This window comes from Lepidochelys kempii, chromosome 11, assembly GCF_965140265.1.
Source record: "Lepidochelys kempii isolate rLepKem1 chromosome 11, rLepKem1.hap2, whole genome shotgun sequence".
Taxonomy (NCBI): domain Eukaryota; kingdom Metazoa; phylum Chordata; order Testudines; family Cheloniidae; genus Lepidochelys; species Lepidochelys kempii.
Window position 1 is genome coordinate 56,136,252 of NC_133266.1, and position 27,182 is coordinate 56,163,433.

Sequence of the window (27,182 nt, forward strand, 5' to 3'; positions counted from 1 at the left end):
CTACACAAAGATGAATCATATGAAAGTATATTTATTTTTGTTGCTGGGCAAGACAAATGAAAATAGAGTTACTTCAACTTGCCCCACAGTGACTGTTGTAATGGAAGTGGCCCAACTGCTCCCTGTTTCTTTGAGTGCTGCTCTTCAGAGGACTTTCTGCCACTGCAATAGTATTAATGTGCATGTGAAGAAACTACAGCAGGAGGTAACATCGGGAAGAGATGCTTCAAATGTGTTCTCTGCTGTGAGTGAGATGGCTTTTAGTGCCTTATAACACACTTCACATTGAATTCAATAAGTGCAAGAATGCATCATGTTACCAGTGGGATTCCCAGAGGAAAGAGGTTCTTACACTTGCAAGGAAAGAAGTTCTGCCTGTGAGATAAACCCTATTTGATAAGGTGCTTCTACATACTTTAATTTCCCAGGCCCTTGTCCATATCCTTTAGTCTCCAGCTTCCTGTAGAAGTTCCTCAGTTTGGCTTCAAAATCTCTTTTATAAGGAGCTGGAGCTCTGGCATTAGCACGCTGAGTACCTGCAGCAAACAACAAGCAGAAAATGAACTGCAGCTACGCAAAGCATCACTTTCCAGCTCTGACTGAAAAGAAGGTTCTTTGCTGACCAAAAGCATGGGACATGGTTGGTTTCTTTTAAAATCCTGGTTTATAAACTGCTAAGAGATCCGTATCTCCACACCTACTGTAGGTTTAGATGTTTTTGATTGCTGTTTGTTTGTCCAATGGCTTCAAGATTTTAGATTAAGTCCTAAAATGTTGAAGCCATCCAAAGCAGACCTCTCCCCTCAAAAAAAAAGAAACAAAAAAAAAACCCAAAAAACCACACCTCAACAACCCCCTCAAAACCAAACAAAGAAACTGGAAAAGACCCAACTTTTGTTTGGCATATGTGCATTTTATGAATACCTGTGTTTAACGACTAAAATGATGCATCCTCCTAAAAAAAATGTTTTTCACTGTCAAGAAGAAAAACAGGTTCCAATGAGCTAAATTAGTATGTCCTATGTGTGTAATACACCTTATAGAGTGCACATAGAATCATCAATGCATGGAGTTTCTCACCTTACTGAGGAGAGAATACTGTGAAAAAGTTTACTCAGTGAAACTCAGTCAAGTACAACAAAGGAGAAAAATATTGGGAGAGAGGAAAGACTGAAGACTTTTCTCTTCATTCAGATATCTGGATCAAATGAATTACTGTACTAAGTTTCTTTCAAACATGACTCAAAAAGGTGAATTCATATTTTGAGATACAAGTTTAAGGAACAGTTCTTTAAAGGAGGCAGATATCTGTATGCCAAAAAAATTGCACATCTGCCTACAGTTGCATGCACAGTTATTGCAAATTGGGTAAATAAACCATTGATATTAATGTGACACGGAGTGGGAGGGATTTATCCCACCTCCCTCCCAGTTCAGCTGTGTAGCCAGTGGTACCTTCTAGTGTTTAGTCCAGTCTAGTTTTAAACATCTCAGTCAATGAACTTCCTCTACTTCCCTTGACAGACTATTCCACAGCCCAAAAGATTTCACTGCAAGAAGGTGCCCTCAGATTCAGCCTACATTTTGCCCTTTTAATTTCATTCTCATATCCCTACTTACCTATAACTTTAAATAATTCCTCTCCCTCTCTGGCATCTAGATCATTGAAATATATATTGTTCAAAATATACCTGGAAGGTTGAAGTTTCATACACCCAGGAATATGGGTAGGCTCCTAACTACTCATTTGTGAGTAATCTCATGTGTGCATGCAATTGGCTTTAAAGCTATTTATAAGTAAAATATCAGCCAGTTCAGTACGTCACTTTTCTTTTCTCTCCCTATATAAGGCTAACCCAGCAGAGGAGGTTTCATTACTGTGGAGGCAATGTGCCTAGCCTTCAGCAAGGGAAAGAGGGAAGAGGAGGAGCAGGCAGTTTGCTCAGATTCTCAGTGGGAGGGGGCTGTGCTCACAGACTCTAGACAAGTAGGCTGGGACGAGGAAGCAGCTTGCTTAGCCATCAGCTAGATGGGTGGGGTGGATGAGGTAGCATCCTCATTCTCTGGGCTGGAATTGCTCGAAGAAGCTGAATACTCAGTCTCTGGACAGATGTGGGAGAGGTAGAGGAAACTGTCTCTCATTTTGGTTAACAACGAATGCCATTAATGGGTCCCTTAAAGAATCCCAAGTGTTTCCCTGTCACCAGAGGATGATGGTGGCAGTAGTGCATGTGAGAGGAATTCAAGCTCTTAAGGAGAGTTTATCAGAAAGCTGTGTTTTTGTAGTCCTTCCCTCAGCCACTCAACCTATCAGAACTAATAATCCATGCCCCATCCTCAGAAGCCAGGCAGAACATGTGTGTCGCTTGAAAGTCAAAAGACAGGGCTCTGAGGGAGAATATGGCAGGAGATCTTTGGAGTTCCAGGAGACATGTGCAGAACATCTCTGGAAAACTAAACCATACACATCAATTGAACCTGCTGTAGCTGTTCATATTTTAATGAGTATTCCAGGTGCTTCCTACTGGACATTTCTGCTGAATACTCTAAAATATGTAGCCATTTAAATATATACAGTACATTAACTGATGTCTTCCACATCATTTGTTTATTTGGAGGTTATTTTGATGTGGGTGGAGGGAGGTACAATTATGAGTTCACCAAAGAATGTGACAAACCCACACTTTCATCTGCATTGTGGTAACAGCCCCCAAAGGAAACTTTTGCTAAGAGATACATCATGGTAAATAAAACTGGTAACATATTGCTTCATGGTTCAAAAACTATCAAGAAATTATTCTGTCAGCACATGACAAACTCTCACTGCAAATGCTAAGAAATTCCTGGGCAATTATAGCAATTACTTCCACCTTGTGAACCAAAAGTGTTAGGGGAGGGAGAGGGCTACAAAAAATACAAATGATATGGGTAATCATGCTGAAGTCTCAAACAGATTACATTGTCCAAAAGAGATAGAGAGAGTAATTTCATGACTATTTGTGTCCTTTAATGGAAGAGCACAGTAGCTGAAGAGATCTGTAACTGAGGTTACTGATCAAAACACTGACTTGATCCCTATTATAATTGTATCCTCTGCATTCAGAAATCTTCTTCTAATTTGACACCACTACATTTTAGGATACAGGGATATTAATCAATTCCTATGAAGTTAAACATCACATTCACAGCAAAGCCAGTAAGATCAGCCTGATTAGTGTCACTGCAAGAAATTAAAAAGGAATTAAAAAAGATCACCCCCTTGCTGTACAGAGCAGCCAGTTTGGCAATACAAAACACACAGAGCCCCAGTAGAAATGACTACCTGTTTCAAAGATTTCTCTTTAAAAAGTCATAGGGCTCCATCCACAAAACCAAATGACTGATAGGCCAATTCAATGTGTTTTCTATTTATCTTTTTGTGTTTGTTAGAACAGAAATTGTAACTAAGAAAAATGAATCTGAAATCTTCACATTTCAATATTTAGGTCTTAATTCAGGAAAGAAATTATGTGTTTAGTGCTTTTCTGGATAGGGATGGCAATAATTATGTGTTTCAGCTTAAACAGGTGCTTTATATACTTTGCTGAATCAGGACCTTCACCAGGGTGTTTTGGTGGACCCACTTCAGAAATGAGAACTGTGAGGATAGAATCCCTTTTGATCATAAAAGACTGCCAAGTTTGCAGCAGCAATAAGGTGCGTGTATATGGATGTTCATTTTTTCTTTCTTCTTAACAAACGACAAGAAATAGTTTCTACACAAATAGTAGCTGCCACAAATGTAGGCAATAACAGCAACACTAGCTGTGGATGTATATTTCACTGCTGTTCAGAAGAGAGTCGTTATCAAAACAGTCATGAAAAACTCAGCTTAAACTGCTGCCTTGCCCTTCACAGGTGCATGGCATGGAATAGAGTGAGAAATAGGGATGTAAGAGCAGCCTCTATATCGTTAGTGCCCTTTTGCCAAAGCTGAGTACTGTACAGGTAAACTCTGATTATCCAAATTCTCAGGATACAGCCAAAGCTTTGAATAAAGAGAAAACACATTTAATATTAAATACAAATAATGTGGATAATTGGAATTTAACTATAGTGACATAGATACAAATGTAGCCTGTCACACTGCACAGCCCTAAGGTGGGAGGGACAAGTTAAAATGGGAGCATGACCGGACTTTAGTGTGCCTGCTAGTTACCAGCAGCAGCAGCAGGCATTTTTGAGAGCATGCACTGCTCCTTTCTTCAAGATACTCTCTTCTCCCTACAGCACTCTTGAGGTGTCCTATCTTTGCGTATTCTGAGGAAGCCAAATACCTCAAAGGACCTTTGTTCGGACACTACAACTCCGTACCCATCTCTCCCCAAGGCACGTCAAAGATTTCCAGTTTGACCACATCACTTTTTTTTGTTTTGGCAACAAACAGATTTTGTACATCCAGCTCTATCAGGGCAGATTAGGACCCACTAACAGGTCTGTTGGAAGGTTAGGGGGCCTTATCCAAAGCACAAACCTTTTAGGAATCCTCTTAGAAGAAGATTTTATTAAAACAACAGAATCTGACGAGAAGGACCTCCTCAAGAGAAGCTAACTTATTTTACACCTATTATGCCCCCCCAGCCCAGTTCATGGATTGTATGGAGAGATCCAGCACTTAAATTTGTGCCAGGGCTTGCCAGGGCTGTGCCCCAGCACCTCCGGGCTTGGGAGTTCATAGCCCTGTCACCTCTGGCTTGCCGCATCAGTTATGAAAGTAGAAAAAAACTGCTCGAGCCCTGGCATCCCTTTCATTACAAATTAAACACTGGAGAGTGGTAGCATTTGTTCTGTGGCAACAAAATCCATATCAAGAGTGAAATGAATCACATTTCATGACCACCTGGAACCTTCAGATAGTGCAGCATGCAACAGCCTGCTGGGTTAGCAAAACTGCTTACAGGGAGAACTTTATGACCATGATCTGTGACCAGGACTGGCTTCTGACTGCATTCCACATAAGTTCAAGGTATTGGTTTGAGCTACAAAAGGCAAATGCTTCAGACCCTTGCTGTTTTAGAGATCACCTTTCCCCTCGCAGCACGCCACCACTGAGATAGGCTGAAGAGCTCAGACTGACAGCACCCTGCTGGAAGGGCAGTGGTAGCAGGATGTTTTCATTGAAGAGTCCCCCTTGGGTCTCACAGAATCCAGTCTTTTGACTTTCAGGACACACATATGCTACCCCAAGCTTGTGAGAATGGGGCATGGATTATTAGTTCTGTTGGGCTGAGTGCAAGACTACAAAAACACAACATTCTGATAACCTTTCTTACAGGCTTGAATTTTCCAGGTGTGGTCTTGTCTCAGCCCACATTTTTCCTTTTACTTATCTATCACTATTCCTTTCCAATAAAATAATACCAGCTATATTTGAAAACATCAAACTGCTGTATGTGGACCTCGGAGGAGAAAATAGGCTTTGCTACATTTGAAATAATTTAGTCTGAATTAACTAAATTATTAATCACTATTTAAACATGCACAGATATTGTCACATATTCTAAAGTGTGTGTCTGCAGACAGATTTATTTAGCGTGTGCACAGTCGTCTAGCCAAGCGATGGCATCTTCAGTGGTGTAGACTGTCATGAAGGCCCCAGCAATACTGGTTGGCTGCACAGAGACCTTGCCCGGAGCAGAACCTGTTCAACAGGGACCACTGGCGATGGGGCAGGTCAAAACCAGGTGGGCAAATTGTGGGGTTGGCGACGAGGGACTGGTTGGGGATTATACCAGATATCCATTCCTCTCGCCAGAGTGTTTCTGCCCTAACATCCTGGAGTGGCAGATGAGACTATAATGGGCGACATGACGGCAAACGTGCAGCTGGTGGTTTAAAAAGATCATTGTGCAGCAGCAGGCTTGAGTTGCAGTACGCACACTCTTAAACACATGGTAAGTGACAGCAGTCTGACTTTGTATAACTGTTGTCACTCCCCCTTATTCCTCAGCCCTCTAGACTTTGGTGCCCCAGCGTGGACCCTTTCATAGAATATCAGGGTTGGAAGGGACCCCAGAAGGTCATCTAGTCCAACCCCCAACCTTTCAAGTCAGTTAGAAACAAGTTTTACCAGTCTGAAACAAAGCACAAGTTCTGGAGTTTGAACACATTTTTTTTTTATTGTCAAATCTCATTGTGAGCCCAAGGCAAGTTTCCAGTTTGAGAGGTTCATGCCTCATCACGCTGGTTTGCTCGAATCAGAAATGGGATTAGGCCTTAGTTCTGCTGAAACAACAGCGCTCTGATCTCAAGGAAACTGGGATGTAATTATATGAAGCAAAATGTAAATTAATAACGACAGCAGGATTACTACAATACTATAATGAGATTATTATAGTATTGTGATGAAACTAATCCTTTGGGGGATTACAGCAGTTACTAGGCCACTGTGTCCTATGTGCAGTAGGAGTAAAATTTTCAGAAGTGCTAAAATGACTTAGCTGCCTAATTCCCATTGCTAATCAATGGTACTTAGGTTTATAAGTGCCTAAGTCCCATTTTCAAAGGTGATTCAGGCACTTAAGAGCCTATGTCAGGTCTTTTGAAAAGGTTATCCTGGTTAATAGTAGGCCTATGGTACGAGGCTGCCATACAACTGTTTTATTTCAATTTGTTTGCAAAGAGAATCCCCAAACCCATTGAAAAAAAATTTCCAGCAGTATTAAGTAAACTTCCCATGCCTTGCAAGAAAATAAGAAGCAGACCTATCTGAATAGTATTTCCCCTTTAAGAACAAGAATATCACCAATTAATTTTTTTCAATTTTTCTTTTCAAAAATATGTTTCAAACAATGTTTTAAAAGTAAATCTTAGCGCTCAGGAAAGATGCTATACTGACTTCCCCACAGTCTGTTCTATAGATTTTGTACTGCATGGGCAGTGCCAGGGCAAGCTACAGGACACTTTCCAAGACCTTGAACTGGAAAGATCATCTCTCAGGGTGATGGGGTATTTTAGTTTCCTCATTTGTGTTGTGAAGTCAATGGGAGTACTCACGTGCTTGAGGTGAAGCCTGGGTTTAAGTGCGTTGCTGGATCAGGACCTCAATCCTTAACTACTCTGGTGAAAATGCTCTGGTGGAAGTGTGATTTTGTGATGAGGAACCCTACCAGAACTGGACTGAAAACACCAACTTATTTCAAAAGGCCACCAAGACAGTGTAGCCTGTCAAGAATCCATCAAATAAACCTCTGCAAGCAAATCAGCAGTGCTACGACTTCCAATAAATACAAGTCATTTAGGCATTATTTACAGACTAAAGAGCAAAAATCAAAGAAAATAAACCCCATATATAGAGCTATATGTTCCTACTGCATATGAAAATGAGACTACATGCTTCAGAATTGGAGAGTAAATAATAAGGTTACATTTACATTATTTGTCTACTTTTGTTGTGTAACTTCAAAATCTGTTGGACTACAGTGGATTCTCATCATCTCACTGTCTATGACCTCATCATCTGGAAAGACTTTCATGTCTTACAAAAAGGGCTCTTCTGAGAAACATCATGCAGAATTAAAGCTGTCAATGTAACGAAGTAATTACACAAAAAGTATCCGACAGCCAAGAATTCCTTTACTGCTTTTGTTCAGAGGGTAAAATCCTGGTCTCGGTGAAGTCAATGACAAAACTCTTATTCCCTGATCTTATTTGGTGCACACTAAGTATCTGGAATTGCTCCCTAAAGATCCCACTGTAAACTTCAACAAAATTTACCTGGAGAGTTCTGAGGTGAGGATACTGGAGAACCTCTTGGGGACTGGCAATAACTGGGATGAAGTAAGGCATGTGGCGGCACGTATGACATTATTTCTTCTTCGAACAAACTGGTAAAAAGGAGCAAACAGGAGAAGGCAGAAGATGTTTATCTGAGCCAAGGATACGTTCTACTTTCTAGCAATAATGTGGCCTTCAAAGCCAGTCTGGTTTTTAGAAAGTCACTCACCTGTCTCCCGTGCACATGCTCAGAATGCAAAAAAGGAGGCTTTTGTTGCCCTTCTTTCAATGTTATCTCTGTAGAACAAGGACTGGAATCTTGCAAGTGACTGGGAAGTCACAGTTTTAGTTTTGTGTGTGACATCTCAGTGTGATGACGTGTACTTGTTTTCAAAACTAAGGTCCACGTATTTAATGGACCCTTTAAAAGTTACATTGTTTTATACTTTTGCTTATACATTTTCCCTGCCAACACACCATTAACATTCACGGCACTTTCCTATACAAAAATTTGTAATATTGTACATAAAGAACAGAGCCAAATACTCTGAACTTCTGGTGTAATCAATCATGTGCGAATTGACTTAGTGAATTGAACAATATACTCTTTAGTCTATTAGGAATTAATGCTTCATTTACTCTTACTTAACACGTCATATACAGAGAAAAAAGTATCATATAGAGTTTCACCAGGTTAGGCTTCAGTATGCCTCACCTATTTTTCTATGATTTTAAAATGTTTTCGGGAAAGTACAGTGTAACTTTCACAGCCAGAAACATTGAAATAATCTATAATTTAGATACCATTTAATAGTTCATAGTATGGCTGCCAAACAATTAAAAATAATCACAATTAACTGCAAGATTAAAAAAAAAGCTGTGATTAATCAGATTTTTAATTGCATTGTTAAACAATAATGGAATACTAATTTTAATTCAGCATGGAAGCATGTCGTCTGGAATGGTGGTCAAAGTCTGAAGGGGCATATGAATATTTAGAATATCTGGCAAGTAAATACCTTACAACAACAGCTACAACAATGCCTGTTCTCACTTTCAGGTGACATTGTAAATAAGAAGGTGGTAGCATTGTCTCCTGCAAATGTAAAGAAACTTGTCTGTCTTAGCAATTGGCTGAACAAGAAGTAGGACTGAGTGAATTTGTAGACTCTAAAGTTTTACATTGTTCTGTTTTTGAGTGCAGTTATGTAAAAAAATAATTCTACATTTGTAAGTTGCACTTTCACGATAAAGAGACTGCACTACAGTACTTGTCTGAGGTGAACTGAAAAATACTATTTCTTTTGTTTATCATTTTTACAGTGCAAATATTCTTAATCTAAAATAAGAATATAAAGGGAGCACTGTACACTTTGTATTCGGTGTTGTAACTGCAATCAATATATTTGAAAACATAAAAAACATCCAAAAAATATTTATAATAAATTTAAACAGGTATTCTATTATTGTTTAACAGTGTGGTGAAAACGGCAGCTAATCGCTTACGTTAACTGTAATTAATTGATAGCCCTAATTCATAGACCATGTATGGAATGTTTGCATAACCCTAAATCTCATTGATTTTTTCCAATTTGATAAGACCATAACATCCAAAGCAGGCATGTTTATAATATTTTAACATAATACATATATAAAATAAAATATGAAATAGCATAGCTGTTGGATGTTATCACAACATATACACATTGAATCGACTAGTTAAATGACCATCTTTATTTTCAATTGTTAGGCTGTACAAATACATCATTGTCTTGTGGTTCTCTCATTTCTGAGTGATATAGTAATCTAACTGGTTAAAATAAAACGGATTTCATGTCAAATCTGTTCATTACAGATACCCGCAATAGTTCTTTGTGAATGGTTTGGGGGGTTTTGGAACAGATATTTACTGACATTTTTGCACTCCTAAAAAATCATCTGCAGTATATAATATGTTTTTTCACAGAGAAAAGTTGAACTATGGTCTTCAAATGTGAATAAAATCTGAAAAAACTGGTTCAATCTGAGAATAAATTAAGAACCTGATTTGTGTTTAAATTAACAAGATAAAACTAGAACTGCATAGCATATAGCCTAATGGTATGTTTACAAGCTCAGAGTGCAAATTATCTCCTCCTAGGAACCCCATCTCTGAAACAGAATATTCTGTTACATCAGGTTTCAGAGTAGCTGCCATGTTAGTCTGTATTCGCAAAAAGAAAAGGAGTACTTGTGGCACCTTAGAGACAAACAAATTTCAAATAAATTTGTTAGTCTCTAAGGTGCCACAAGTAATCCTTTTCTTTTTGTGTTACATCAGTTATTCTCAGGCTATTTTAACTAAGGCACCTTCATTCCCTATATAAAAAGGTGTTTATATTCAGCTGAAATTTGAGTTTTATTGATGCGTGGGAGAAAACATTTTAAAATTTGCGTAAAGTTCTCCAGCAGTAAGAAAATTCCCACATTTTGAATGCATTGAAGACAAGGATGCATTGCTCCTGCTAGAACATTTTATATTTTTTTTTCCTGTTTAACTCTAAAATGAGAAATCAGGCACACACACTAAATTACTGTTTTAAACAACCCCATCTCTGCTTTTACATCAATATTTACTATCACCCTATAGCTTACCAAATAACTCAACACAGCTTAGTGAGTTCCCAGGTACACCACTGAGGCTCTTGGGAACCAATAGAAACACAGAAATCATGTATTCAATAATTTATTTCCTGAGTACAATGATTATTATTAGGACTGAAAAGAGGGCTAATCACAGATCAAATCTATTAATAGTTAAATTAAGAGAAAATCATTGTAAACAATTGATTTTAAGAAGTAAGTGTGTTAAGTAAATAGAAATCTGAAAAATCAGATATTTGGTTTTGTACATTTTTGTGGGGGTGCTCTTTGTCTTTTTGAATTTTTTAAATTATGAGTTTTCCACGAAAGAGAGATATCAATTATAGTATCAAATTATTGTATTTCCATTATAAGAATTACTTGGAGTCTTCGGTATGAGCAGAATTTACAGATTAACAGAAAAATACATTCAAGCAGCAATGACAAAATGATTTATATCATGTCTATTTAAAATAGAAATAGAAATTGAGGTTCAGTTTTCTCTGTAAAACGTGTGACCTCTTCATGTATTATATACCAATAAAAAAAACCTACAATTTTGTCTTCTATTCTTTTTATTTTTTCTTTAAACAACATCAGCACAGTTTCAGACTAAAATGTTAATAGCTTTTAATTAATTCACAGATTTTAAGGCCGAAAGGGACCATTATGTTCATGCAATGTCACCCCAAATAATAATTATATTAATGCCAACACTTCATAATTTAGACTATTTTTAACATTAAATGTAAAACTTTTTTCTACAGATATATTAGAGAAAAAACTGTTTTTCAGGGAAAAATCTATCACACTTACACCCTGAATGAGCATACCATGTGTCGGACATAAGAAAGACGCTACTATCAGCTGCCTGTTTTTCTGGGTATGCAGTGTTGTAGCCATATTGGTCCAAGGATTAGAGAGAGAAGATGTGTGAGGTAATAGCTTTTATCGGACTAACTTTTGTTCGTGAGAGAGACAAGCTTTCAAGTTTACACAGGTCTGAAGACCTAAAGAAGAGCTCTTTGTAAGCTTGAAATTTTGTCTCTCTCACCAACAGAAAGAAAAGGAGTACTTGTGGCACATTAGAGACCAACAAATTTATTTGAGCATAAGCTTTCGTGAGCTACAGCTCACTTCATCAGATGCTGTAGCTCACGAAAGCTTATGCTCAAATAAATTTGTTAGTGTCTAAGGTGCCACAAATACTCCTTTTCTTTTTGTGAATACAGACTAACACAGCTGCTACTCTGAAACCTGTCACCAACAGAGTTAGTCCAATAAAAGATATTACCTCTCCTACCTGGTCTCTCTTTTCTGAACCAATGCTGAAGTGGGATACATTAAAGGGACAGTTCCTCACTCCTAAAAAGCAATAATCAATCATCCCATCAACAAAGTGAGCAAAAACTGTCAGCATAGTTGAAAGATACAGTGTGGTGTTCAGCTAAAATAACGGAAGCATATCAAGTGCTAACTTCCAAAAACATGATACTTGCAAATCACAGAGGTAAACAGAAAATATACTTGAAGGAGCACAGAGCAGGGACTTTCAAACTGTACTGATCTATATAAATCTCTGTCCTTCTAACAATGACTATAACTGAAAAATTTAGGGCAATCAGGACAAGCCCATTTATTCTTTTCCTTGCAAGAGAATCATATAGTAGCTTGGACTGTAATTAGGTTTAAATTCTACTTGCAGTACTGTACTCTTTTACCCCCTCCTTCCCGCAGGGATAATCATTTTTCCGCACCACTATGAAAAATGTGATCTCCCTACTAATAACCGACATCTGGAATCTCAGCACTGGGAAAATCAAGAGTCTGAATCCTCTGCTGCAGCTCCCCCAGCTGCAATTCTGAGAACTGAAGGGGAGACATTTAGGTCACCCTGTCAGTACACACAATACACAGAAAGGCACTTCCCCAGCTGCTCACAGCATATTCCCAACCATCCATTATGAAGCACTGCTACCTACCTTAGTAACATGACAAGGTCTGCATCACTGGATAGACGCACTAGTCCAGGTGTTCCCTCTGTTCGGATAAACTGGATCTTCTCCCTGTTTAAGCAAAGGAAGAGTTCCAAGACATCTTTTGCAAATAAGGCACCAATGTACACCACGGCAACAAGAAAAAATGCTGGGTATACCCAGTAGACCTCTGGGTTATGCCTCTCTATTTCAGACACCATTTTTCTCCCTGCCACACCATGTCCATGTGAGCAATAGAATCTTACAACCCCCCCCCAAAAAAAAAAGAAAAAAGAAAAACCAACCTAATTTGTTCAGAAGAATGATTCTCCTGTTGCCCTCATCTGTAAGATGCTCAGGCTGCTTCAGGTAACACAGCCATCCAACCAATAAAAATCAATCCCTCAAGTTAATATAAGTTGTGGCCCTGAATTCAAAGCAGCAGACAGAGCCCTGTGGGAGGACATTGCTATTCTGAAAGTGAACTGCTTAAAGTAGTACTCTCCAACTCCTTTCCTCTCCCCTTCATTTTTTAGTACAAATTCAAGCTGTCTATTACAGACCATTCGTGCTTTTTAAGGTAGCTTTTATGTACAACACTGCACTTACAGATCTTCCAGAAAGGCTTTCTGCTGTGTGTATGCATGCACCTTTCTCTTCCTCCCAGCCCTCCCCTACCCCCCAGCCCCGCACACTTCCCTCCCCAACCTCCCAATTCAAGTCAGTCACTATTCTGGATTCTATGCATGCCCAACACTGTGCAATGCTGGTGATTTTTAAGCTGTACGCTGATTAAAGTCCTCAGATGAATGCCTTTGAACAAAAAACAATTATTTGGGGGTGGGTGAGTGAAGTCTGTGTGTTACTTAACTGCAACAGAGTCAGGAGAACAAGACCTTGAACCAGCTTCAGAAGTTACACCTCTCTATATCAGTGAAATCTGTTGTACTCTGGGGTAAGAGTTCACCACTGGCCTCTCCTCGAGAGTGGGTGATTTAGTTTGCACCAAGCTATTGATGGGATATGCTGATTCTGCACATCTCCAGCAACCTTAGCTACATAGCCACTTTTGGGGCTGTGGTGGAAGAGACGCTATAGATCAAAGGAACTGGGGAGCGACAACAGGAAGAAACAAGGGCAGAGATTTCAGCAGGAAGATGGAGGGATCATCAAGACAAAAGCTGAAATTGTTCAGAATTAGGCATGAGGCCCAAAGAAAACAACTGAGGCAGGATGGAAGATGACAACAGCTTGAACAGTAGTAAAAGGTGGCTAGATGGACCTCAAAAAGAGAAGAAGCTGTTGGAAGGAGAAGGGGAAAGGTGACTCTGTGAATCTGTCAGAGGATGGCTACAGAAAGTCACAAGGAGACAGCCAGATTTAAGTGAAGGCAAAGAAAATAAAGGGCGGCAGACAAGGGGGCTAAAAATGGCACAGAGAGAACGAACACAGCTGTTGAGAAGGAGGGGAAAAGAAAAAAAGGACGGGAACAAAGTTAGGTGCTTTAAATATGGAATGCCAGGAAAGGAGACGGGATTGAGGATGGGAGGACAAGAATATGGGGCATGGGAACCTGTATAACATCTGAAGGTGATGAGGAGCAAGGCAGAGGAGAAAGAAAAGAAAACACACCTGGGAGCGTAGGATATATGAGGGCAGGGAGGAAAGGTGAGAGGAGCTAGTGGGGAGGTGGTAGGAAAGAGAATGAAGTAGTGTTCACATGACCAGAAATGGGAAGGAAGAGAAGCAAAAAGCTGATAAAGGGATACGGTGAGGCAATCAGAAAGGAAGATGAGAGCATTGGAGACGCAGAGAAGGGGAAACAAGATGAAGCCATAGCAATAGCAGCACTAGAAGTCAGGTCAGAAATGTATGTAAAGAAGGATGAAATCGTGGCCCTCCTGGGAATAGGAACTTTGCCATTGACTTCAATGGGGCTGGGATGTCCGAGCAAGCAAGCAAGCAAGCGTACGTGTTTAAAAACAAAACTGCTGTACCTTTTGCAAGCAACAAAAAATCCCTCCAGAAACTATCACTTCCTCAGAAAAATAACAGTACAAACTTTCCAGCAGTAAACCCACACATTTCAGACACAAACAAACAAATTAAAAGCCACAGAGAAAGAGAAGAAATTCAAACCACAAGAGCTGTTGCCTCCTACTACTGACATACATGAGTTGGCCCAAAACTCCTCATCAAAAGCCCCAACTAAAGCAAAGACAGGGAAAATACATAAAAAGCAGTTCTAGCCCTGCACGAGTACTAGGGAAATACCAGAGAAAGCCCAGTAATGGCCTGCCCCGCCCCATAAGGGTCAGAGAGAGAGTCCAGCCAATCCAGAAAAGAGCTGCTGTACAACTGGAAGTAATTTATAATCCCTAGCTATGGAGAAGTGAATGTCAATAACAACATGCTCAGTTCTTCACATACTGTCCAACTGTGTGCACGTGTATTAAAACAAAAAGGTAATCCAAGATAGGATTTATTTTTAAACTTCCATAATAATTTAAACTTAACATGCACCTTTGATAATAGAACAAACAAATACAACAGAGTCATAGGAGGAGTGCATACTGGTCATACGCACACTATTAATCATCTTCCCCAATAGGCCTTAATTCAGCAAGGTAATTAGGCATGTGCCTAACTTTAGGTGACTTCAATGGCACTACTCAGTGTCACATGCTTCAAATTAGGCACATGCTCAAGTATCTTGCTGAATCAGGGCCCTAAAAGCTAACTAGGAAAACGGGTAGCAGCATCATTATAAAAGATACACAGCGATGTGATGGAAGCGTCAGTCCTATAAAAACTGTGTGAGATGCAGTTTTAAAGAATGTGGGAGTAGGGGCTAGGGGCCAAAGGAAGGCAACTAATTCTTAACCAAGCATCATAACTCCAAGGAGCGAGAGCAAAGATCTGGCCATACAGTGTACCCACTCTCAAACCAACTATACTGAACAAAGCATCATGCTCCTCTATTCAATAAAATCCTCCATCCCTCTACTAAGGCAGGTAAGAGAGACAGACACATTTCTTCAGTCTAGTTACTGCAGGGACAAACTGTACCTACTGAGTAATGGATCCTATCTACTGGCACATACTAACACCTTTTTTACCCTTGGTCTGTAATTTTAAGCTGTGAACTAACTGATCCTGACAAGGTCCCCGTGGCGAGCTTGCTCTGATACTATGATCCGGGAACCAAGATACTAGAAGTAGTAAAATCTGATGATAGCGTCAACAATCTTTTGAACATCTTCTGATTTGCAAACTGAGTATAACAGGGCAGAAATTAAGAAAATTGACACTGGGGCTGTTGCTATTGGAGTAACTGAAGCCAAGAACCTCAGGGGAAAAAACCAGAAGTTGGTTTTATTTTATTACCTGATGGATTGGCTTGTTCACATGTTGAACACAATTAAAATGAGACAAGCCTTCTGCATAACAATATGGGTACAAACAGGGAATACTTCGACAGGCTGAGATCTGCTTTGATTTTCCTCCTCCCCTCAATTTTCTAGAAAGTGTGAATTCTGTTGGTAGTTGATTTCAGGGTTGTCAACCAGGACTTACTCAGAGGATAAATCAGTCATCAGTCTACTTGTTGGGACATGAAGCTCAGGGAAACTGCAAAGCAGGATAGCTGACTGAGCTCTGAGAACTTGCAGGGCATGCAGGGTCACTAAGAGCAAGTCTACATTACAATCAGAGGTTTGACCACTGCATGTGCAAACATACCGGAGCTAGCTTGATCTAGCTAGCTCCAACAACAACAACAACAGTGAAGCTACGGCAGCACGGGCAGCAGCACAGGCCAGCCACTCAAGCGTACAGCCTTGTGCTGCTGCGGCTTCACTGCCAGTTACTTCAGCTACACGTGCTGCAGTCACGCCTCTAACCGCGGTGCAGTCACACCCTGTGTATCGCGGCACAGAAAAGGAGGCAGGTAAGTAGTTGCGAGCTCTTGAGCCAGCACATCCTGATCAGACTGTTAGAACACGTGAGACTCTGACTCTGGGAAGTGAGAGCACTGCATTGGGAGCCACAGTGCACAGTGAGATCAAAATCTTCCTAACTACCATAATGACAGATGTGCAGCAATGAACTCACACATTTTTCAACAGTAGTGTCTCCAAGACAGTTCTGGAAACATACATTTGAACACCAATTTCTAATTCCCATGTTAACAGCAAGTTAGTTTTACAGCTAAGCAACATATACTTAATTACGAAAGAGATATACCCTAAGGGTGAAATTCACTCCTGTGTAAAGGGTCAGCATAAGACTTAAGACAGCATAAGACAAGTCCAGCATATTTATGAGGGATTTAAAGCTCCATCCTGCAATGTGCTAAACCCTTTGACTTCCGTTCAGCAAAGTAATTAACTACCTGCTTAATTTACGCATGTCAGTAATCCCAATGACATCAACAGGACTACTCATGCTCTTAAAATTAAGTACGTGTATAGGAAAGACTTAGTGGCTTTGTGTTGACCCTCTGCACGGGGTGAATTTCACCCTGTATCAGTTATATTCTACCTGTGATATATAATACCATAATCATCATATAATATTATAAAGCATCTTTGATAATATACTATGTATCTCTTGCGGTTGTGCAAGAACTATACTGGTCTGTTCCTAAACCATCTGTGCAACTCTAAACATGCTAAATGGATATTGCTGATTGAACTTATCCAAAAATGCAGGGCCAACTCTAGGTTTAGGAAGAACCCTACAATATATATCAAGGAAGATGAGCAGGGCCCCAATGAACGCCTTTCTAACTGAATGCTTCACAACCATGGACCACCAATGGCCACATCTTGCCTGCCTGCCTGTTGGTGAGATTCTGTGACTTCTGGAGATATCCTACGTCAGTAGCTCCAACCCTCTTTCCCCCCCGAGATACTTTGTCTTTGTAATGGAATGGCAGGCTGGCATCCTACTCTTCCAGCTCCCATTCCCCTTGCTCCACGCCTAGCACCCTGAGTTGTCCATCTATGCTCACTTTCTCCCCTGCCTACCTGCCTAGCATGGGTTTGCTCATCCCATCCCTTTTTGTTTTCATTATTCTCTTCTTCCCTGTTCCTCACTGAAAATTATTATTCACATGCACACACTCTCTTTCCACTTCCTTGGTTGCCCAAGGCTACGTGTTGCTGGCGATGGCAGAGTTCATTGGTGGCTCCGGGAGCCAGGCCACATGCACTAACGTGGTTAGGAAGAGTGCTAAGGGAGAAGAGAAGATAAGACCAGCTTGTCAAGCTGCAGTTTAAGAACAGGGGGAGGAGCCAGGTACCTTTTGAGGAGCTGTGGTTTGCAGAGGTGCCCATGGCCACATTTGCAGTGGGGAAGGGAAGGAAGAAGGACAGATCCAGGGTCATGCAGTTTCACCTGCTTCCACTATTCCTTTTCTTTCCCCTGCATCCCTCCCTAGCGTGGGAAAACTTGCCCTACTTGGGCACCACCTGAGGATGGCTGAGGAGCTGAGCAGAGAACCAAATGAGAAGACATGGAGAAGAGACTAAAGTGCGCTATTTATGGCCTTGCAACCGACAGGCTGGATGCATGTGTGCAAGTTCCTGAAAGAGCGTAACTGCACTATTGCAAAGGTCCAAGGCACTATATAACAGCACATTAAAGGAATGTTTCCTGCAGTTCTTTGATTACGCTGAAATTACACAAGGTTTGGGGGATTTTTTGGGGGGGGGGGAGGGAAGAGAGGAAGGAGAGGGTTTAAGTTTATAAATGACCAATAGACATCGAGCAAGCAATATTGCCCCCCCCCCTTTTTTTTTTTAATACTGCAAACTTTGCCAGAAAAAAAGAATACGAATTGATGGTCTGTTCTGAAATGGGACAGTCAGTTGAAAGTAAAGCTGGAGAACAGAATCAACATCATTACCTGAGTGAATGATTCCTGGTAAGATCTGGTTGACGCTCTTGTAGAATTTCAAAGATATTGGGCTGTCGCAGAAATGCGACAATCTTGTCGTTGTAGGCTGTAAGTGGCAACCGAAAACAGCTTACTGCAAACAGGTGCATTGAAAAACAGCATTATATTTTTATAACTTCTGAATAATAATGATAATGGAATTATGTCTTTATATTCATAATCTTTTTATTTACTACATTAATATGATCTTTTCATTACATTTTTAGCCTAAAGGCTAGTGCTGGTTTTTGAATTTGGATATACATGGCCCACTTTATTATGAATAAAATTTTAGATTAAAACATCATCAGATGTTAATGTGCCTTTCTGAAGAATTCAGAGTATTATAATATTTCATCACATACACCCTCAGCTCACGCCAACCTGGAACATATAACCACATGAATAAAGTGTACGGGGCCTTATTTTCTATACTTCTTTATTTCTTAGACTTACAGGACCAGGTGAAAACATAAGCTCACTGCTTAATAGTAAATTGCATGTGCTTCTTATTGGCTGCACATTAATGTGTGGGTATTTTTGTTTTGCTTTCTCCTCTCCTTGCCTCCACTATTCTGAAAAATAATTATCTGTTTTACTCATATTAAGGATCTGATATAGTCTCACAAAAGTAGTATCTTCACACAAGGCTGAAAATCTAGGCTTCCATACCAGCCTTAACTCATGCCACTTTGCCTAGGTACTGTGATTCTAAACCCTTATGGTACACAATGACAAGTGTATTGGCCAGCTCTTCTGCCTTAATGGTGAATTTCCTTATTTTTGCTTTCAAGAAAGACTCAAAGCTTCACAGATTTTATTCCTCTTCCTTTTAACATTAGAATGAGAAAGGAATAAAATGATCAACAACAAATTCATAAGGACACTGTCAATGTTGGTATGTCAATTTGTCCTACCTTCAAATAGTTTTATCTGGCAAGAAATATTCTACTATTATCATATGCCTTTATAACTCCCCAGTTCTGTCACTGGGAACTATAACTTCCTTCCTAGTACCCATGATGATGATGTGTTGCACTAAAACCTAGTGCATCATTTTTTCTTCCTGCTCTGCAGCATGTATTTGAACATACATGGTTTACACAGCTGCACACATTTTTTATGACAATAGCAATCCTACTGCTGGACAGATTGGCAGACAACTTGTATTGTGCCATACAGGAGTAAGATGCAGTCACTAATGAAACTTCTAAGAAGGTCTGACAAATATTACAGTCAAAAGTAACGAAAAGCTATTGAAATGTAATTGGCAGTGGCCATCTTTTCATTTATGGTTTTTATTTTTACTGTTTGTTCTATCACAAAGAAAAAGATTACATAAATATTTTATATTTACTCATGTCTCTAAAGTGGTTCCACCTATGAAGCGAGGGCCCACTCAAAGTGTTTGTGCCTGTTCCACTGTCAATTATTAAACAGCAATTAAAAGTATCTTTGTTCAAAACATCTCCAAAAGCTCAACCTGAAAAATATACAGTGTCCATAGCAAGTGAAAGGAGTTTAAATCTGTGGTGACTGTGCTACTGAACAAAGATCAAGCAGATCAATCAATCATGATTTTTTGCACAATGCCTGTTAATTCAGCGCACTAAATTATTTTCTTAGTGGCGATTATCACAAAAGGCTTTGGTGTGTGTGTGTAACTGAGAAAAAATTTAGGCTACTGACCAATTCTGAGGTGCCTCACACCTCATGGAAGCCCTCTGAAATAAAAGCCTAGTATTTGTATTGAAATTAATGGGACTACATAGGGCCCAGGTCAATACAGAATCTGGCCCTCTATTTGTAACTCTTCTAGTTACTTCTGAGGGGAAGTTAATTAGAAAATTTAATGCAAGAAACCCTTTGCATTAACTAGCAAACATTTTGGTATTAATAAATTGGTCATGCCTGGAAGTTTTTCCACTATTACGCACACAAATTGAAATTCCATGATAGGGATTGATAACGGATAGAGCTAGCCATAACATACGGTAAAAGCAAAAATTAGAAAAACCCAGCAGTGCACACAGACATGCACAGTTAAATCAAAGTACACTTCCCTCAAGAGAACTCCAAGCCCTGACATACCCACTGGAACCATGTCCTGGTACTGAGCCCTGCTGACTGTATTAAACGTGCTGGACGGTCTTGGTAGAACTGGTGGTCCTGAATGACGGGAATCCTCTCCTACCTAAAAGTACAGTAGTAATTATGGTCAGCACCAAGCAAATAACAAAACAAAACAAAAACACCTTCTTCATCATGGCCTAGATCTAAAAGACAGGAAACAATTCTCATGATGACTAAGAAAAGCACTAGAATCCAGCTCACACTCTCTCAGTTGGGTGGATTCTGCAGGGCACACACAAGTAAAAAGCACTAAAACAAAATTATTTTGTATCACCAAATAGAGCAGATGGAACTCTGAACTCACACAGGGAGCAAGAAGGTGTTATTTGTACAGAATTCTTTTTCACAGAAAAGCAACACTTGATTATGGTCACTACTAGGAATCGCTTTAATGTCAGAGCAACTTCTTGCTTTTGTGGGCTTGATCTTGTTGCATTACCATTGTTTTTTTGCTTTTAATTATGACTATTAATTCCTTTGACTTATTCCCGCTCCATTCTGTGCACTGAACATAGCAGGGAAGAACAAAGAGTTTATGATAATGTAATTACAGATTGCATCATATTATTAGAGATTGTATCAGAGTGTAGAGGGCAGAAAGCTGTCCTAAAGAGGCAGCACCAGTTTTCCCCCACTGCAAGAGAATTCTCAGGTCGTCATCAGCCACCCCCGAGTAAGGTATGTCAGGGGTGGGAAGCCGGGAAAATGCATGCAAGGAGTAAGGAAGCATTCCGGCAGACCCTCATCAGCTACAGTTGCTACTCACAGATAGCATAAATTAGAGCAGCCCTCTAGCTTCTCTAAATTATGCTGAGTGCAGTGTTGGTCCCTAACCAGACCTAAATGAGAGTGGAAACATGGCTTAGAATCACCCTCCGCACCCCTTTCCTCAACTTCAGTGAAGGTAAACTCAGTACAGTCAAGGAATGAGCCTACAGTATTTGCATATGCTTATAAACATAAAAATATCTTACAGTCAGGACATAATTTACTCAAAACCTTCTAGTGAAAACAATACAGTTCAAGAGCTTTGTAATCAGAACCCAAATACAGAATTTTTTATATTATAGATAAGGAGTTTTAAGCACTTCTACTTAGAATCCATGTTCTAAAAAGGTTATATTATTACTAGTGTAATATCATATGGACCACAACATTTAACGGTCTGACATTCTGTCAGTGGTAAGAAGAATGTTTACCTTTCTTGGTCTATAGTACCATGGAATAGATGGGAAAACGTTTAGTATAATGTTTAGGCGTGCATGCACACAAACTTGTTTTTCTAAATTAAATCGCCTACTTGCTTGGACACTTCCCAAGTCAGTGTGAATTGCTGTGCTAGTAAAAAACAGGCTACGGCTGTTTGGTGAAGAAATCTGTATTCAAGAGCCCTCCTGTGGTTTGATGGAGTTACTGCCCTTTAATAGCAGCAGATAAAATCCTATCAGATTATTAGCTTAATCAAATCAGACCTTTCCTTGTACAATAAAGGCCATCATTGGCTTTTCAAAAGGCAAGAACGTCTTTCGTTTGCAGGTGGATACCACACTGGCAGAACCATTAAACGACTGACAAAATAATGTTTGAATGGAATGATGTGAAAACTGGATGATCCTGAAATCCTTGTTAGCTAAGTAACAGGAGGAGCAGTTCAGGCTTACCTCACCAGCACTGTGGCTGCGCTGTCTGGTTAAGTGCTGTCGATGCACTAATGCACTAGTGGGCCTGCTACTCTGCAAGGGAAGCCGTGGGTCAATGAACGTAGTGGTGCGGGAATTGTGGTCAACAAAAAAAGCCTAGAAAAGGAAAAAGAAGATTTCAGAGTCAACATTCATTGTAACTTAGGAGCTTCCTAACTACACCTTCCTGCAGTAAGTACACCGGCAGGAGAGAAAGTGTGTGAGAGTTAAAGCACAGGAGGATCTGGGTTCCAGTCACTGCTTTGAGACTCTAGGAAATTATCTCACTGTGCCTCAGTTTTCCCCTTCTGTAAAACAAGGATAATGTGTCTGTCTCTCACAGGAGACTTATGAGATTTAATTCATTAATGTTTATACAGCATTTTGAGATCCTCAGATAGCCCACAACATGAAAATACCAAGACAAATCATGATTGTTCTTCTAGAAAAGAGGACGTGAATGTCTAACAGAAGTTATGTGAGCACATTCACCAGTTCATTTAATCTATATGCATCTAAAAGGAGGTCACTTAGTGGCAACAACATTGCACTTTAACAAGTTATTTATCATATCATTATAAATATAGATGGGGTGTGTACACGTCAAGCATATGATTATGTTCGAGGACACAGTGTGATTATAGGTTAAAAGGAGCTTTCACCATCCTTCTGCTAGAACTATTCTAGGTAGGCCAACTTAGAGAATCGACCAGGGATACAGAGAAGATGATGCCAAAAATATAAAAAAAGAATTTAAGGCAGGCCCAATGGTTTCCTGGGATAAGAAGAAATGACAAGTATTGACTGGTTAGCCATTTGCTGAGAGAAGGCCACGTGATCATGGGTCCTAAACCCGAAAAGCCTCAAGCTGCAATACAATTAGAGCAAAAAAAAAAAAAACCAAAACCCCCTCTCTATTCCAAGATAATTTAAACTTGTTCCAGTTTTAGTGTCACACTTGGGAACCATTTCCTTGCCATTCTCATGCTTTTGGGGATTTTCAGACACTGTGAAGGAGACACGTGGCACCATAGGGGGAGAAGGATATCTAGACTGAGAATCCACCCAGGCGATCCCAAGGCAGGTACATCAGCTCCCAAGGGAAGCAGTTCCTCCTGTCTGTTCAATGTCACTTCCTGGCCAGGAGAACTAGTAGCTGCCTTGTAGTTCTGACAGCCTGCTTATGCTCATGCCTCAGCCCCTGTTACTGCTCCTGGGCTCACTCCCACTTCAGTCTGCTCTGCTCTAGCTCATGCCGCTGCTCCAGTCTGCATCTGCGCCTGCCCCAGCTGGCTGCCCCGCAATTCTGACAGCCTTCTCCTCAGCTGGGAGTTTTGGCTGTTGAGGAGGAAAATGGCTACTTATCTTCTCATAAGTGTTGTTCTGCAAGATGCGTTGCACGTGTCCATTCTATTGTGTGCATGGCTGTGGAGGAGATGTCATGCACCAATGCTAGAGTTTCCCTAGCGGTACTTGTAAGGGTAACCTGGCTTCCTTGTGCCTGGATCTAAAGATATAAAGGGTGGAACCCACTCCCCCAACTCTCCTTCACTTCCTTTGAATGAGAATCACATAATGAGAGACTTTGATGTGCTGGGGAAGGAGGGTAGGTCACAGAATGGATATATTCAACACATCTTGAAGAGCAACAGTTTTTCCTTTTTCAGGAGATTACATAGGTCCATTCCAGTGGAGGTGACGCCCAAGCTGTTTTCAATGGAGATGGGGCTCAGAGTCCCATCTGAAGAGGGACTGTTGGAATGCTTTCCCAACATTCATGTCACCCCTTGAGGCGGTTATAATTTCATAATATCTAGCAAAGGTACATACACATCACTACCCTGGAAATATCAACGAGAGGACTGGTTCCTACAAAGCCAGTAGATGCTAAATGTGCTCTAGTTGAATGCACTGACAGTTTTTCAAGAGGTGTCAGAAGTTTGGCATTATAGCACACAAAAATGCAGCTGGTAATCCGTTTAGAAAGTCTGTGTCATCACAGGATGACCTCTCATTCTCTCTGCATAGGAAACAAAGAGCTGACAAGAAACCTGGAGGAGTTTTGTTCTATCCAGATAAAAAGCCAGAGTTCTGCACACATCCAGAGTATGCAGCTTTTGTTCATTTTTCTAAGCGTGTGGCTTTGGAAAAGAGACCAGTAAGTATATTGGCTGATAGTGGGGGCGATGGCTACTAAGAAGAGTACTTTAGACAAAAGATGTAACACTGAACAACTGACTAAGGACTCGAATGGAAGCCCCTTAAAAGCCTACAAAATTCAAGCCCTAAGGCAGGGCCAAATCCCAAATAAGTGGGCAAAGCCTATTCAATCATTTCAGGAATCTGGTTGCTATGGGATTAGTGAACATAGTCCTTACACCAATACAAGTGTGACATGTAGGAATTGCAGCCAGATGCACCTTGATCAAGCTGACTGCTAGATCTGACTCTTAGAGAGACAAAGTGGGTGAGCTAATATCTTTTACTAGACCAACTAGGGATGTAAATACCATTTAAAAAGTTAACTGTTTAAATTATTAAAATGTGTGGTTTAAACAGTTAACTGATTTAGCATGTGAGGCTGATCCTGCAGGCCGGTGCGGCTGGGACTGGGGCCGATCCGCTGGCATGGCTAGGGCCTCTCTGGCCGGGCGGTGCTGTTGTGCCAAGCGGCACGGCTGGGCCCGCTCCAGCTGGTGTGGTGCTGCTGGTCGGCCGGCGTGAGGTTAAGAGTTAAGGCAGATTAACTGGTTAACCTTTTACCTCCCTAGGACCAACTTCTGTTGGTGAGAGCCACACAGAGCTCTCCTTCAGGTCACAAAAGCTTGTCTCTTTCACGCACCTTGTCTCTCTAATATCCTGGGACCGACACGGCTACAACTACACTGCACACAGATCTGACTCTTTCAGGTGTAGAACAGAGTTCAAAATCTTCTAGATTGAAGATTAAGAGACACATATTGGTGGGTCACCCACATGGAGTAGTGTTTCCACTTATGGTAAGGAAGCTAAGGTGTAAGCAGAATATTCTGGATCGCTGCTGAACAGCATGCCACTTCTGGCATTAACCAACAAGAAACCAACTCTTGACGTGAAGCACTTGTTGAGTTGAGATGCAACACCTGACTGTGGTTTTATAAGATTATAGTCCTTGACTAGCTGGAGAAGCAAGGGACAGCCTGCGCAGATCAAAGTACAGGGTTGTCTTGGTCAGGCTGGGTCTATGAGGATCATCCTTCCTCTATTTGCCTTTCAATATCACTCTGGGAATGAGAGGTACTGGTGAGTAAGCATATAGTATATCATTGTTTCATGGAAATAGGAAAGTGTCTGATATGGAACCCTGACTGTGGCCAGCTTTGGAACAACAGTGGGGGCATACCCTGTTCTACCATGTTGCAAACATATCTACTGGAGGAATTCCCACAACTTGAAATACCGACACATTAGAGTTCATGGTCTCTGCTTAGATCAGCAGGTGTGAAGCCTTGGGAGTTATATAATTCCTTATATTGAAATCCCACTTCTTGACTGCCTCCTGACATAGGTTGTCTGACTTGGTGCTTGTTTACATAAAACATAGCTGTGGTGCACGCCATGAGCACCTGACCTGAATGAATGGGTGACAGGAACTGCTGACATGCTCAGAATGTTGCACGCTGCTTCACAGTTTGAGAACATTTATGTGTAGCCTGGCCATGTGAATAGACCACATACCTTGAGCTTGCAGCTCCCCACTCCATGATGGAAGCATCCATTTATGAAAGTCACTGAGGGGAGAACTGGTAAGAATGGGACTGCCCTGAACACAATGCCTGGGGGGATCCATCCATCCAGGGATGACAATACTCAGGCTGGGATGTATGCCAACTTGCCCAGGTGGTGTACCTCCTGGCACTAGACAGGTTTTAGCCATGCCTGCATACACAAGAGGTGGATCTTGGCTTGTGTGTCACATATGTACAAGTGGCCATGTGCCCCAGAAGCCTGAGGCAGTTTTACACTGTGGTTTACAGCTGCTTCTTGAAGCAAAGCCTGGACAAGCCAAAGCAATTAAAAATGAACTTTAAGAAAAAAACAAAAACAAACACCCAACTGGATGAAAAAACGAGTGCCACTAACTACTATGGATAATTATACACTAACTACATACACATTTAAAGGCAAAAGACTACCAAAGTACAACAACATGCTCCGACCATAGATGGTAAAAAAGGAACTGAAGGAGGATGCGGTGGTTCGCTCCACCCTTTATATCCTTGATTCCAGGCATGAGGTAAGGTAGGGCACCTGCCTGCCCACCCCTATTAGGGAAAACTTTCTGTTACCAGTGCATGAGACATGCACACACCCCCCCTCACCCCACAGTGGAATGGATATATGCAATCACTTGAAGATGAAATCAGAGTTCCTCTTAGAAGCTGTATGAAAATAGACAGACAGAAAACATGAGTCATGCTATAGAAGAGATAAGTATTATTTACTATTGTGGGGAGCATAGGGTCACTTCTGGAAAGTTCACAAGACATAAAGGAGAACCAAAAGAAGCTTCAGACTATGGCATGGGACTACGATATCAAATTGTCCTTTTAGTTTTCAGGACAATGGGTTTGAGGTGTGGAAAGTTTGGAATTTGGGAAGGGGGGGTTGTCAAAGGGGAGAGGGATTGTATCTGTGTACTGTCCCTATTGTGACTATAATTTATGATTACTGTTTTGAAGTTTTCACTAAATAAATGTGAACGGAAAAGAAACTGAGGCTCCAACATATTGGGAATAGTTCAGCAGAGGACACCAAAACTCTTAAGGACCCTGACTGTCACGATGCTGTCTGGTAATCTGGAGCTAAAGAGAGATATGCCTTACAAATTGGTATCTGGGATGAGACAAACTTTATACAGGAAAACTATATACGTTTTGGTCAGCTGAGATATCTATAAATGTATAAATTAAGCATAATGTTTCTCTGTTGAATTTTGAAATGTTTTTGCTAATGGCAATGTTTGAGCCTCAGGCTAGTGGTGTCTACCTGGCAAAACAGTGATGTCATTTGTGACACTGGCTACACAGGATCCAG

The 27,182-nt window shown here is 40.6% G+C and overlaps 1 protein-coding gene across 6 annotated transcripts in view; it reads right to left on the reverse strand.

The window, feature by feature from the left end:
* HECW2 (HECT, C2 and WW domain containing E3 ubiquitin protein ligase 2) overlaps positions 1-27,182 on the reverse strand; it is a 265,113-nt gene that overhangs the window by 31,716 nt on the left and 206,215 nt on the right. For 5 of the 6 annotated variants that reach the window (XM_073306249.1, XM_073306251.1, XM_073306253.1 and 2 more), the window contains 6 exons: positions 22,089-22,223; positions 20,386-20,488; positions 18,265-18,388; positions 12,360-12,443; positions 7,756-7,865; positions 416-536 (listed from right to left, as the gene is read on the reverse strand). In XM_073306249.1, the coding sequence (XP_073162350.1) occupies positions 416-536; positions 7,756-7,865; positions 12,360-12,443; positions 18,265-18,388; positions 20,386-20,488; positions 22,089-22,223 (677 nt within the window). The remainder of the gene's footprint in view (positions 1-415; positions 537-7,755; positions 7,866-12,359; positions 12,444-18,264; positions 18,389-20,385; positions 20,489-22,088; positions 22,224-27,182) is intronic. The other variant, XM_073306250.1, reaches the window with a different exon arrangement.